This window comes from Oncorhynchus clarkii, chromosome 20 (assembly GCF_045791955.1).
Source record: "Oncorhynchus clarkii lewisi isolate Uvic-CL-2024 chromosome 20, UVic_Ocla_1.0, whole genome shotgun sequence".
Classification (NCBI taxonomy): Eukaryota; Metazoa; Chordata; class Actinopteri; order Salmoniformes; family Salmonidae; genus Oncorhynchus; species Oncorhynchus clarkii.
In genome coordinates, this window is record NC_092166.1 from 71838113 (window position 1) to 71852975 (window position 14863).

Genomic DNA, 14863 nt, shown 5'->3' on the forward strand with positions numbered 1-14863 from the left:
TCGCCAAACCCACTGGCTCCAGGTCATCTATAAGTTGTTGCTAGGTAAAGCCCCGCCTTATCTCAGCTCACTGGTCACCATAGCAGCACCCACCCGCAGCACGCGCTCCAGCAGGTACATTTCACTGGTCACCCCCAAAGCCAATTCCTCCTCCGGCCGCCTTTTCTTCCAGCTCTCTGCTGCCAATGACTGTAACGATCTGCAAAAATCACTGAAGCTGGAGACTCATATCTCCCTCACTAGCTTTAAGCACCAGCTGTCAGAGCAGTTCACTGCACTTGTACATAGCCAATCTGTAAATAGCCCATCCAACTACCTCATCACCATATTGTTATTTACTTTGCATCCCAGTACCGCTACTTACACACTCATCTTCTGCACATCTATCACCCCAGTGTTTAATTTGCCATACTGTAATAATTTCGCCACTATGGCCTATTTATTGCCTCACCCTCCTTATCCTACCTCATTTGCACACACTGTATATAGACTTTCTCTATTGTATTATTGACTGTATGTTTGTTTATTCCATGTGTAACTCTGTGTTGTTGTTTGTGTCGCACTGCTTTGCTTTATCTTGGCCAGGTCGCAGTTGTAAATGAGAACTTGTTCTCAACTGGCCTACCTGGTGAAATAAAAGTGAAATAAATCAAATAAACGGGGTGCCGGGAGGGGTGTCACCAGTACCTGAAAGGTGAAGTTGAGTGGCTGGAAGTTACACTCCATGTCCTCCAGCTGGACGAAGCGAGAGGCATCGATGGAGTTCCCATACTCAAAGGACGTCGGGTTCACCACACTGTGGACAGACGGACGGACAGAGACAGACAGAATGTCAGGCATCAAGGCAGACAGGCAAGCAGATGGACAGTTAGACAGTTCAACTAACAGTCAGTCAGTCAGACAGACAGTAATTGGTATTGCACATTACCAACAGATTCATGATATCAAATCACTTTTTTTTATAACAAATTTGTGTAGGTCTGTATGTTTCATATATAAATTGACTGTAAGAGAGGGTGATTAAAGACTGGTGTGTGTTGTCCAGATGTTTTCTTTGTGTCCTGCGGGGGAGGAAGGCTCTTCTGTTGTTGTGAGAATGAAACATTTCAGCTTGAAAGCCCTTTATCTCTAGCTGCATTTTATCAGAGAGTTAGTTAGTTCAGAGAGAGAGAGAGAGAGAGGGACAGACACAGAGAGAGAGACAAGAGAAACAGAGAGAGACAGACATAAAGAGAGTATAAATCAGAGAAAATGGAGAGAGAGATGCTATGTCCAAATGGCCAAGTTCCTCCACAGAGAGAAAACAGCTCAGCTACAGCTCTGCTGTCTGATAATGCTGTCTGATAATGTAACTCAGCTCTGTCTGTCTGGTGACTTTAATCTGTCAAGAGGCTTAGAACAGAGCTGTAGAGACCAGGCAGACACACAAACTAGCAGAGAAACTGAGCATTAGTTTGACTACCACTTTGATCTTAATGTGACCATTTATATTAATCTTGATACAGTTAAAATAAACAGCTTGATTTTAGCCTACCATCTTAGCATGCAGTCCTGCTGCTTGATTCTGTATATTTGAATAATCCATGATGTTGTCTAGTGACTTCATCTGATAGCATATGCGTAGCATAAATTCAGAGTCTACGCACCCAGACAGTATTGGAATGTAGTGTGTTTGGCCCATAGAGATAGTTAGAGGATTCAACTTTGATATAACACATTTTTGCATGGGCATTGCCATCTTCTTCTTGAGTGCTATGGTTTGTAAATGGCTTTAAGCTATATCACCGCCATCTAGTGGCCACAATAAATGAATTACAATATTTGGTTCAGGACTCCAGCACTGCAGATGGCGGTAAAATCACCAATATTAGCTTTACGCTTTTTTCAAACACAAAATAAGAAGCAAATGGACTACTTTAAAATGGAGATAGCCTTAATGGCGCTGCCCATGCTGGCACAGATGCCGTAATAGCACAGACACAAAGATCTTTCCATCTCTATGGTTTGGCCTAACTGTAATGAATGGCTTACAGTATGTCTACAGTTAGCAGATCACTCCCATTGCAGACAAAGTAATTATGTTTTGTCCTCTTGCGCATTTTGAACCACTTACCCAGTGATAGTTGTGTCTACCTCATGGACCAGTGGGATAGAAAGATCCAAGGTGTTGTCCAACAGTTTATGTTCAGGGTTGGCACTACAATGAGAAAACAATAACAGGCATTTAACATATAGTCAATGATAGTAGATAGTAATACATTAACAATGACAATTTTCAGCATAGTGATTCAAGTACAAATCTTTGTATTCTTGACAGCAACATGAAAGAGAAAGTTAGCTAGGTCTTAAATTCTTCTGCTAACTTCACTAATCTGGCAACTTGAAGTTATTCACCCCTCCCAGCCTTATGTGACAGCAGACCCCTCCCAGCCTTATACGACAGCAGACCCCTTCTGGTCTTATGTGAAAGCAGTTGTAGCCATAGCCGCGGGAAGCAGGGGTTCTGAGGGTACTGCAGCACCCCCTGTAAAATCAAAATATAGGATAATAATCAGAATTTTAAAAGAAAATCTACTTTTTTGAAATATTTCCTTTTTCACAAAAGTAGTGCACTGGGCCTTTACTAGTATTGGCGGACCAATATAGACATCTGTAATATTTTGTATTCTGTACATGCTTCCTTCTTTTCACTCTGTCAATTAGGTTAGTATTGTGGAGTAACTACACTTGATGTTAATCCATCCTCAGTTTTCTTCTATCACAGTCTCATGGTGAAATCATGCCAGTTTCATTCCTCTCTGGCAACAGAGTTAGGAAGGCAGCCTGTATCTTTGTAGTGACCATCCAAACTGTAATTAATAACTTAATTATGCTCAAAGGTATATTCAACGTCTGTTTTTTCTTTTTACCCATCTACCAAAAGGTGCCCTTCTTTGCGAGGCATTGGAAAACCTGGTCTCTGTGGTTGAATATGTGTTTGAAATGCACGGCTTGACTGAGGGTCCTTACAGATAATTGTATGTGTGGGGTACAGCGATGAGGTAGTCATTAAAAATGTATGTTAAACACTATTATTGCACAAACAGTGAGTCCATACAACTTATTACGTAACTTGTTAAGAATTTTTTTTACTCCTGAACTTATTTAGGCATGCCATAACAAAGGGGTTGAATACTTGTTGACTCAAGACATTTCAGCTTTTCATCTTTAATTACTTTGCAAAAAATTTGAAAAACATAATTCCACTTTGACATTAAAGGGTATTGGGTAGGCCAGTTACAAAAATATATACATTTAGTATATTTTAAATTCAGGCTGTAACACAACAAAATGTGTAAAAATCAAGGGGTGCGATTACTTTCTGAAGGCACTCTATGTGTGTGTATGTTTAGGGGAGGACTTCTACTCTGACTACCAGGCATGATTCGCAAAGTGTACAAATGAAATGTAAATATTTTACCAGTCTATATCGTGTGTATACATCTTCTCATTACCAACAAATGGTCCTGGTTAAGGCTTACCTTACACTAACAACTTTCCCTTTTACTCAACGTACATCGTCTCATCGTACATCGTCTCAACGTACATTGTCTCAGCGTACATCGTCTCAACGTACATCGTCTCAACGTACATCGTCTCAACGTACATCGTCTCAACGTACAGCGTCTCAACGTACATCGTCTCAGCGTACATCGTCTCAACGTACAGCGTCTCAACGTACAGCGTCTCAACGTACAGCGTCTCATCGTACATCGTCTCAACGTACATCGTCTCAGCGTACATCGTCTCAACGTACATTGTCTCAACGTACATCGTCTCAACGTACAGCGTCTCAACGTACATCGTCTCAACGTACATCGTCTCAACGTACAGCGTCTCAACGTACATCGTCTCAACGTACAGCGTCTCAACGTACATCGTCTCAACGTACATCGTCTCAACGTACATCGTCTCAACGTACAGCGTCTCAACGTACATCGTCTCAACGTACATCGTCTCAACGTACAGCGTCTCAACGTACAGCGTCTCAACGTACAGCGTCTCAACGTACAGCGTCTCAACGTACAGCGTCTCATCATACAGCATCTCAGCGTACAGCGTCTCAACGTACAGCGTCTCAACGTACAGCATCTCATCGTACAGCATCTCAACATACAGCGTCTCAACATACAGCGTCTCAACGTACAGCGTCTCATCATACAGCATCTCAACGTACAGCGTCTCAACGTACAGCGTCTCAACGTACAGCGTCTCATCATACAGCATCTCAACATACAGCATCTCAACATACAGCGTCTCAACGTACAGCGTCTCATCATACAGCATCTCAACGTACAGCATCTCAACGTACAGCGTCTCAACGTACAGCGTCTCAACGTACAGCGTCTCATCATACAGCATCTCAACGTACAGCGTCTCAACGTACAGCGTCTCAACGTACAGCGTCTCATCATACAGCATCTCAACGTACAGCGTCTCAACGTACAGCGTCTCAACGTACAGCGTCTCAACTTACCTTTTTGCATGAACTACAAACTGCAATGTCTCATTTTCCCCTGAAAGCCGGCTTGTGTCGAAGATCACTGCAAGATGATACTGAGGAAAGACAATGTAAGAGGAGAAGTATTGGGGAAAGCTTTTAGTAAAGTGACATGATATATATCAAGTAGTTGTCAAAATCATTAGTTTGCTTTTCAGGCTCTGCAGAGTGACATGGCCCAGTGACTGCAGACGATACTGTAAGTGTATAGTATGCCACCCTGTTGTGGTTGTGTTAACAACAACTAGACACACTACATGGTATGTATGGAAAGACGTTTATGTCTAAACTACAAACAGACAAGTATTGACTGTAAAAAATGCATTGTTAAAGTTCAGTGATTATGTTTAGGACAGCTACATTAGTCTGTGCTCTTGCTAAAGGAAATGTTGTGCTTGGGTAAGGATAACAACTAAACACTGAATGGTATGTTTGGTATGGGAAGACTTTGATGTAGAAACTACAAAACGTATTGTCTGTAAAATATTTAGAATATGTAAACAATCTGTCAAGACCATTAGGAGCTATACCTTAGTCTGTGCTTTAAAAAAAAAGGTTGTGCTTGGGTAAAGACAACAGGACAATATCTATAGCATGGTAACTGTATGATACATGGATGTAAACATTTTGCCATGACAATTAGGAGCTATACCTTAGTCTGTGCTCTCATGAAGGGAAATCCCACGCTGCATTTGAGGAAGTCTAAATCAACAAGACCACAGGAAATACCCTTCTCTTCCTTCAATAGATAAACACACAGGGAGGGAGGAATGGGGGAGGACGGAGGGAGTGAGAACCAAGGTGAACGCAGCATAAAGAAAATATCATCACGGTGAAAAACTCACTTCACATTATATAGCTGTGCCTCGGAGGAAAAATGACTTATTGAAAGGAGAAACACACACAGAGGGATGGGGGATGGAGAAAGAGCGAGAGAGAGAGAAAGAACGGGAGAGAGAGGGGGAGAGAGGGGAGGGGGGAGAGAGCATGAGCGCAAGAGACAGAGAAAGAGGGACAGCCAAAGACACAGTATTAGAGAATGAGTGAGCCATGGTGAAAGCATTGAGAGAGGAGCCAATGGAAATGACAACAATGAACAGAGCTGATTCATCCACTTCACCATACAGTATATACATACTGACATTAAAAGCTGTGCCTGTGAGGAGAAAGTATAGTACAGTGTATAAACTGACTAGATATTAGCTCCTACAAAAACATTTCACATTTTTACAATGCAGGTAAACATTTAGTTAATATACAATGACGTACGCTCAATGGTAAAGAATTCACACTCCAAACTCTCTTGTCCCTGCAGGAGAGGACGGTACGGTACAACCTCTAATTAGCGCAGGCAATAGGTCCTGGTTAAAAGTAGTACACTATATAGGGAATAGGTCCTGGTTAAAAGTAGTACACTATATAGGGAATAGGTCCTGGTTAAAAGTAGTACACTATATAGGTAATAGGTCCTGGTTAAAAGTAGTACACTATATAGGGAATAGGTCCTGGTTAAAAGTAGTACGCTATATAGGTAATAGGTCCTGGTTAAAAGTAGTACACTATATAGGTAATAGGTCCTGGTTAAAAGTAGTACACTATATAGGTAATAGGTCCTGGTTAAAAGTAGTACACTATATAGGTAATAGGTCCTGGTTAAAAGTAGTACACTATATAGGTAATAGGTCCTGGTTAAAAGTAGTACACTATATAGGTAATAGGTCCTGGTTAAAAGTAGTACACTATATAGGTAATAGGTCCTGGTTAAAAGTAGTAAACTATATAGGTAATAGGTCCTGGTTAAAAGTAGTACACTATATAGGTAATAGGTCCTGGTTAAAAGTAGTACACTATATAGGTAATAGGTCCTGGTTAAAAGTAGTACACTATATAGGTAATAGGTCCTGGTTAAAAGTAGTACACTATATAGGTAATAGGTCCTGGTTAAAAGTAGTACACTATATAGGTAATAGGTCCTGGTTAAAAGTAGTACACTATATAGGTAATAGGTCCTGGTTAAAAGTAGTACACTATATAGGGAATAGGTCCTGGTTAAAAGTAGTACACTATGAGGCCTCCCGGGTGGCGCAGTGGTTAAGGGCGCTGTACTGCAGCGCCAGCTGTGCCATCAGAGTCCCTGGGTTCGCGCCCAGGCTCTGTCGTAACCGGCCGCGACCGGGAGGTCCATGGGGCGACGCACAATTGGCCTAGCGTCGTCCGGGTTAGGGAGGGATTGGTCGGTAGGGATGTCCTTGTCTCATCGCGCACCAGCAACTCCTGTGGCGGGCCGGGCGCAGTGCGCGCTAGCCAAGGTTGCCAGGTGCACAGTGTAGCCTCCGACACATTGGTGCGGCTGGCTTCCGGGTTGGAGGCGCGCTGTGTTAAGAAGCAGTACGGCTGGTTGGGTTGTGTAGTACACTATATAGGGAATAGGGTGCCATTTAGGATGCCGCCTGTGTGTTTGGAAGCTTGTCTAACAGAAGAGAGCTTCACCGGCTGGACAGTATAAACACTGTGTGTGTGTGTGTAAACACTCTGACTCTGAGAGGAGGAAGAATTCAAACAGTGAGAGTTCACTAAGGGGCTGCTGTTTCTGTGTGTGTGTGTGTGGGGGGGGGCACATTGTGTGTATGTGTGCGCTGTATGTGTGTGCAGGTGTGTGACTACATGTGTGTGGAGGAGGAGGAGGAGGAGGATAAAAGTAAGAAGGCTGTGACACATCTCAACTTTGACAAGTTCACTGATAAAAACAGACAAAGTAGTGCTTCTGGAATGTTCAGCAGAGCTGGAAGAGGTAAATCAATGGACAACAAATATCTTCATTTATGCCTGCACTGAATCCTACTGAAGCTTTTGCACGGAATCCTACTGAAGCTTTTGCACTGAATCCTACTGAAGCTTTTGCACTGAATCCTACTGAAGCTTTTGCACTGAATCCTACTGAAGCTTTTGCACTGAATCCTACTGAAGCTTTTGCACTGAATCCTACTGTAGCTTTTGCACTGAATCCTACTGCAGCTTTTTAATCTTTTAAAATACTGTATTATTATTTCTACACAAATTGTCAGCTTGGAAAAAGCTAAATAGTATCAAAAGTTTTAATTGAACTACTACAGCACAGGTGTGAAACTCATTCCAGGGAGGGCCTAGTGTCTGCAGGTTTTTAGTTGTTCCATTAAATTAAGCCCTATACAACCAGGTGTGGGAAGTTCCTTACTAACTAGTCACCTTAATTCATTAATCAAGTACAAAGGAGTAGTGAAAACTCGCAGACACTCAGCCCTCCGTGGAATGAATTTGACACCTGTGAACTACAGTATTCATAAGGGAACTACAGCGATTCCTAACCTCAACTACTAACTTCTGGATATGCTGCATAGAAGGGATATAGTTTAGAGATTTGCTGCTTATGAGATAGATTAGAGATGAGAAATGTGCTGCTTATTTACCAGGGAGATAGATTAGAGATGAGAAATGTGTTGCTTATTTACCAGGGAGATAGATTAGAGATGAGAAATGTGCTGCTTATTTACCAGGGAGATAGATTAGAGATGAGAGATTTGCTGTTTATTTACCAGGGAGATAGATTAGAGATGAGAAATGTGCTGCTTATTTACCAGGGAGATAGATTAGAGATGAGAGATTTGCTGTTTATTTACCAGGGAGATAGATTAGAGATGAGAGATTTGCTGTTTATTTACCAGGGAGATAGATTAGAGATGAGAAATGTGCTGCTTATTTACCAGGGAGATAGATTAGAGATGAGAGATTTGCTGTTTATTTACCAGGGAGATAGATTAGAGATGAGAGATTTGCTGTTTATTTACCAGGGAGATAGATTAGAGATGAGAAATGTGCTGCTTATTTACCAGGGAGATAGATTAGAGATGAGAGATTTGCTGTTTATTTACCAGGGAGATAGATTAGAGATGAGAGATTTGCTGTTTATTTACCAGGGAGATGTGCGCTGTATGTGTGTGCAGGTGTGTGACTACATGTGTGTGGAGGAGGAGGAGGAGGAGGATAAAAGTAAGAAGGCTGTGACACATCTCAACTTTGACAAGTTCACTGATAAAAACAGACAAAGTAGTGCTTCTGGAATGTTCAGCAGAGCTGGAAGAGGTAAATCAATGGACAACAAATATCTTCATTTATGCCTGCACTGAATCCTACTGAAGCTTTTGCACGGAATCCTACTGAAGCTTTTGCACTGAATCCTACTGAAGCTTTTGCACTGAATCCTACTGAAGCTTTTGCACTGAATCCTACTGAAGCTTTTGCACTGAATCCTACTGAAGCTTTTGCACTGAATCCTACTGAAGCTTTTGCACTGAATCCTACTGTAGCTTTTGCACGGAATCCTACTGAAGCTTTTGCACTGAATCCTACTGAAGCTTTTGCACTGAATCCTACTGCAGCTTTTGCACTGAATCCTACTGCAGCTTTTGCACTGAATCCTACTGCAGCTTTTGCACTGAATCCTACTGCAGCTTTTGCACTGAATCCTACTGCAGCTTTTGCACTGAATCCTACTGCAGCTTTTGCACTGAATCCTACTGAAGCTTTTGCACTGAATCCTACTGCAGCTTTTTAATCTTTTAAAATACTGTATTATTATTTCTACACAAATTGTCAGCTTGGAAAAAGCTAAATAGTATCAAAAGTTTTAATTGAACTACTACAGCACAGGTGTGAAACTCATTCCAGGGAGGGCCTAGTGTCTGCAGGTTTTTAGTTGTTCCATTAAATTAAGCCCTATACAACCAGGTGTGGGAAGTTCCTTACTAACTAGTCACCTTAATTCATTAATCAAGTACAAAGGAGTAGTGAAAACTCGCAGACACTCAGCCCTCCGTGGAATGAATTTGACACCTGTGAACTACAGTATTCATAAGGGAACTACAGCGATTCCTAACCTCAACTACTAACTTCTGGATATGCTGCATAGAAGGGATATAGTTTAGAGATTTGCTGCTTATGAGATAGATTAGAGATGAGAAATGTGCTGCTTATTTACCAGGGAGATAGATTAGAGATGAGAAATGTGTTGCTTATTTACCAGGGAGATAGATTAGAGATGAGAAATGTGCTGCTTATTTACCAGGGAGATAGATTAGAGATGAGAGATTTGCTGTTTATTTACCAGGGAGATAGATTAGAGATGAGAAATGTGCTGCTTATTTACCAGGGAGATAGATTAGAGATGAGAGATTTGCTGTTTATTTACCAGGGAGATAGATTAGAGATGAGAGATTTGCTGTTTATTTACCAGGGAGATAGATTAGAGATGAGAAATGTGCTGCTTATTTACCAGGGAGATAGATTAGAGATGAGAGATTTGCTGTTTATTTACCAGGGAGATAGATTAGAGATGAGAGATTTGCTGTTTATTTACCAGGGAGATAGATTAGAGATGAGAAATGTGCTGCTTATTTACCAGGGAGATAGATTAGAGATGAGAGATTTGCTGTTTATTTACCAGGGAGATAGATTAGAGATGAGAGATTTGCTGTTTATTTACCAGGGAGATAGATTAGAGATGAGAAATGTGCTGCTTATTTACCAGGGAGATAGATTAGAGATGAGAGATTTGCTGTTTATTTACCAGGGAGATAGATTAGAGATGAGAGATTTGCTGTTTATTTACCAGGGAGATAGATTAGAGATGAGAAATGTGTTGCTTATTTACCAGGGAGATAGATTAGAGATGAGAAATGTGCTGCTTATTTACCAGGGAGATAGATTAGAGATGAGAGATTTGCTGCATATTTAACAGTGGTTACCTCTCCCTCCTCTGCTCACACACTTACGAGGAAAACATAAATCCACACACCTCTCATTACAAAGTCTCATCCTCCTCCTCCTCTTCTTTTTGCCATAGCACCTACCAACTATTACCAGTCATTAGATTTACCCTCCTTTGCTCACACCATGATGAGGAAACATCACTCCACACACCTATCATCCAGCCTCCCCTCCTTCTTCCACTCTTCCCTCCCTTACTCATCAGTTTCCCAGCTACAGGCCAGGGTGGGGTGGAGGGTTAGGGTGGTGCCCACATCCCCCCCAAACCTACTACTCCCACAGCCACCTGTATGGCTGCAACTGGGATCCCAGTAGAGAGGGAGGGGACTCCAACAGGACTGGAACTGATGAAGGAATTTCCTAGCTATTTCCTGTATTCCTTCCATGCTGCTGTGCAAACAGTGCTGGGTCTTCAGGGAAGGGGGTGGGCTGGTGGGGTGATATACCACAGTGTGCCATCCCCACAAGAAAACCAGTGAAGAACAAACATAACATACAACCCATATTTATGTTGATTTATTTTCCCTTTTGTACTTTAACTATTTCCACAACACTGTACATAGCCATAGTATAACATTTGAAATGTCTCTATTCCTTTGAAACGTTTGTGATTGTAATGTTTACTGTTAATTCAACATTTTCACTGTTTATTGTCTATTCCATTTGCTTTGGCAATGTAAACATATGTTCCTCATGCCGATGAAGCCCTTTGAATTGAGAACAAGACAGAGACACACACAGAGCGAGAGAGAGCGAGAGAGAGCGAGAGAGAGCGAGAGAGCGAGAGAGAGCGAGAGAGCGAGAGAGCGAGAGAGAGCGAGAGAGAGCGAGAGAGAGCGAGAGAGCGAGAGAGCGAGAGAGCGAGAGAGGAGAGAGAGAGAGAGAGAGACAGACAGACAGAGACAGAGAGAGAGGACAGTGATAAGAGACTTGGGCAGAGTGGGGAGACTTGGGCAGAGTGGGGAGACTAGGGCAGAGTGGGGAGACTAGGGCAGAGTGGGGAGACTAGGGCAGAGTGGGGAGACTAGGGCAGAGTGGGGAGACTAGGGCAGAGTGGGGAGACTAGGGCAGAGTGGGGAGACTAGGGCAGAGTGGGGAGACTAGGGCAGAGTGGGGAGACTTGGGCAGAGTGGGGAGACTTGGGCAGAGTGGGGAGACTTGGGCAGAGTGGGGAGACTTGGGCAGAGTGGGGAGACTTGGGCAGAGTGGGGAGACTTGGGCAGAGTGGGGAGACTTGGGCAGAGTGGGGAGACATGGGCAGAGTGGGGAGACTTGGGCAGAGTGGGGAGACTTGGGCAGAGTGTGGAGACTAGGGCAGAGTGTGGAGACTAGGGCAGAGTGGGGAGACTAGGGCAGAGTGTGGAAACTTGGGCAGAGTGTGGAGACTAGGGCAGAGTGGGGAGACTAGGGCAGAGTGTGGAAACTTGGGCAGAGTGTGGAGACTAGGGCAGAGTGGGGAGACTAGGGCAGAGTGGGGAGACTAGGGCAGAGTGGGGAGACTTGGGCAGAGTGTGGAGACTAGGGCAGAGTGGGGAGACTTGGGCAGAGTGGGGAGACTTGGGCAGAGTGTGGAGACTAGGGCAGAGGGGACTACCAGCTGTTTGATAATCTCTCTCTCTCTCTTCCACACTATCTCTCTCTATCCATTTTTCTGGTCTTTCTTTCTCCATCTCACTTTTAATGATCTTCCTCTCTTTTTCACCATCTCTGTCACTCTTTCTCTGGTTGTTTCCTCCTTTTCTCCCTCTGGCATCCCTCTCTCTCCCATTTTCTCTGGTCTTCTGTAGTCATGAACAGATTCATGTTTGGGATTCGGAAAAATGGCAGACTTCTAATTTTCTTCCCTCTCTTTCCCCTCTCTTTATTACCCCCTCACCCTCCTTTCCCTCTCTTCTCCACTTGTCTGGTCTTCCTCCGTCTTCCACGTCTCATGTTAGGATTCTGACAAATGGCAGACCCAGTAAATCTCACTGGGTTTATTTAGGTTGTTTTAGTGTCAGCAGAAGGCTTCAGTGGAGTCGTAGTTTGGTGGGAATTACTTTACCCATGAGACCTATCAGTCCCAAAATATTTCACTCACTACCCATTGGCAGTTACACTTCAATGTTTGTTGAGATCTTTAAGGTGGAAGCAAAATGGCGGAAGCTCCACCACTAAAATGCTTTTATCTATCCAGACATTACATATTTTTAAACATTGAATGGTTAGAGCCAAGGGGAAGGTATAAGGAACGAATTGAAGCAAGCTGATAGAGCTTGAAAAATAGGACATGATTAAAATGAGGCTGTATCTTTCACCCTCTGTAGTCTACCTCTTCTATAGTTAAACAACTGTGAATAGAACTCTCTACTTTCTTCTGCTTCATAAAGAACTACAAGCATGATTTACCCTTGATTTACCACCTTTATCTGTACAACAGGTTATGAGGAAGGACATACTCCTTAACCATGAGGTTTCAGTGCCCCTGAAATTCCTGTTAAATCATCACGAGTTTGTAAATGTCCCTCTCACTCCTCCAACCTTCTCCCTCACTCCTCCATCTTTCCTGTGGTGCACCTCCCTCCCTCCCTCCCTCCCTCCCTCCCTCCCTCCCATAGAATAGCTCATCCTGTACTCTAAATAAATACTGATAGTGTTGTTGTTGTTGGCTAAGGATTTTGTGTTTGCAATGCTTTTTTTCTGTTTCTTTAGTTCAGTTCAGAAATGCCACTACCATACGAATTTTGACTTTGATATGAGCTTGCCACAGCAGGACTTGGCAGTCTAAATAACAACACTGCTCTGGTTACATGTCTAGCCCTCAAACCAGTACCACACCAGTACCCTGATGTCAATAGTCAGAACCTCTGCTAAAGGCATTTGGTTCCTTCTTACTTTACTGCAAAAGCCTCTAGCAGAGGTTCTGGCTGTCCCAAACCACTGACCTATCATGAGTAACATAAGCTTCCAAAACCCAAACCTGGTGCTACCTTCCCCCCAAAATAAGCCCACCACCCAGCTCCGCCTCATAACCCAGGCTCCTGTGCTTCGGTGTATGCCAGTGTGGCGACAGACCTGGATTCAAATACTATTTGAAATCATTTAAAATACTGGGCTTGATTTGGCGTGCCTAGTGCAATGGAACCAATAGAACAGTCACAAAAGTGACAACCTCACCAATCTGGCACTATAGGCAGGTTAGACCAAACACTCAAAGTATATGAAAGATTTCAAATAGTATTTGAACCCAGGTCTTCTGAACAGTGTGCTGTCTTTTGGCTCCCTGAGAAGTGAGACGATGTTGAGCTTCTGAAACCAATTCACCTCCCTGGTTTTAAGACAGCTCTGGTTGCAAGAACAACAGTGACATCCCCCCAAAAACACGGGGGGAACGGGAGTTTACGCTCGACTCCACACACACAGACACAGAAAGAAAGAACGAAAGAAAGAGCCTCATCTGAGAAACGGGAGCCGGGAGCTGACCCTTGCAGAACCATAGCGGAGCAGAGGTAGGTAGTATCAACACCTCTATCTTCAACCAGAATGGAGAAGTAATTACTAAAGTCTCATACAGTAGTCAGACTAAGGCTGTTGCTGTGTGTGAGAATCGTGCAGACCTAGGTTAAAAAATTATCTGAAATCAAATCAAATACTTTCTAATATATACTGTATTAGCTGTGCTTGATTGAAATTTCCTTATTCAATCGATCCAATTGAAAAGTCCAGAAAATTCAAACCCCACCCACCTGGCACTCCAGGCAGCCTAAAGCAAATGCTCAAAGTATTTGCAATATTTCAAATAGTATTTAAACCCAGGTCTGACTGTGAGAGACTCCTGTGTCTTCATTTAATATTGTTCCTTTCCTGTCTGTGACTTCCTGGTCCCGCTGGTCCCTCAACCTATTAGCTTCCTAGACAAAGAGAGACTCTGTTACAGGAGGTATCTCAATACTAAACGTCAACCTGAAGTTCATAGTTAATTAAATTAGCCAGGTGAAACTAAAACCCTTAAAATACTATTTGCGCAATACTTGAGTAAAATATTATTGTGCATATGGGTAAAATATTATTGTCTCTCTCACTTTCATCTCTGACATGGCATCTCTCTCAGGTATGATTAGATCTGTTCTGTCCTCCTTCCATACACGTGCACACTTCCCTTCCCTGTACTTGCACTCTACCCCTCATGTAATTAAAAGTGATTGAATGCTGGCTCAAATCTGTTTCACGTCATAGCACATAGTCACAGTGTTAGGGAGTTGAATGTGGAGTAGTTTTGTTAGGTATTGTGCTCTTGCTAGGGTTAAAATGAAACTTTTCCCCAAAAATCATAGGTTTTCAAGAATTTGCACTTGTTGGATTCCATTTGTAGGATTTCCAGTTGTAGGATTCCCTTTCTGAGTATTCTCTCTTGATTCCAGGATACTTCCAACAGGGGTTTCTGAAAAACTTGGGAATGTTGGGAAAGTTTCCGGAATTTGGCAACCCTATCTCTTGTTGACATGGTTTGTCTGTCCCTAGTCAGTAGTGCATGTGACAGAG

General features: G+C 42.8%; 1 protein-coding gene across 1 annotated transcript in view; it reads right to left on the reverse strand.

Annotated features, from left to right (window-relative positions):
- The window catches only part of LOC139376870 (integrin alpha-9-like), a 141692-nt gene that overhangs the window by 20257 nt on the left and 106572 nt on the right, over positions 1-14863 (reverse strand). The window contains exons 19-22 of the mRNA XM_071119835.1: positions 5193-5279; positions 4517-4596; positions 2114-2197; positions 688-796 (exon numbers count right to left, since the gene is read on the reverse strand). Of these exons, the coding sequence (XP_070975936.1) occupies positions 688-796; positions 2114-2197; positions 4517-4596; positions 5193-5279 (360 nt within the window). The remainder of the gene's footprint in view (positions 1-687; positions 797-2113; positions 2198-4516; positions 4597-5192; positions 5280-14863) is intronic.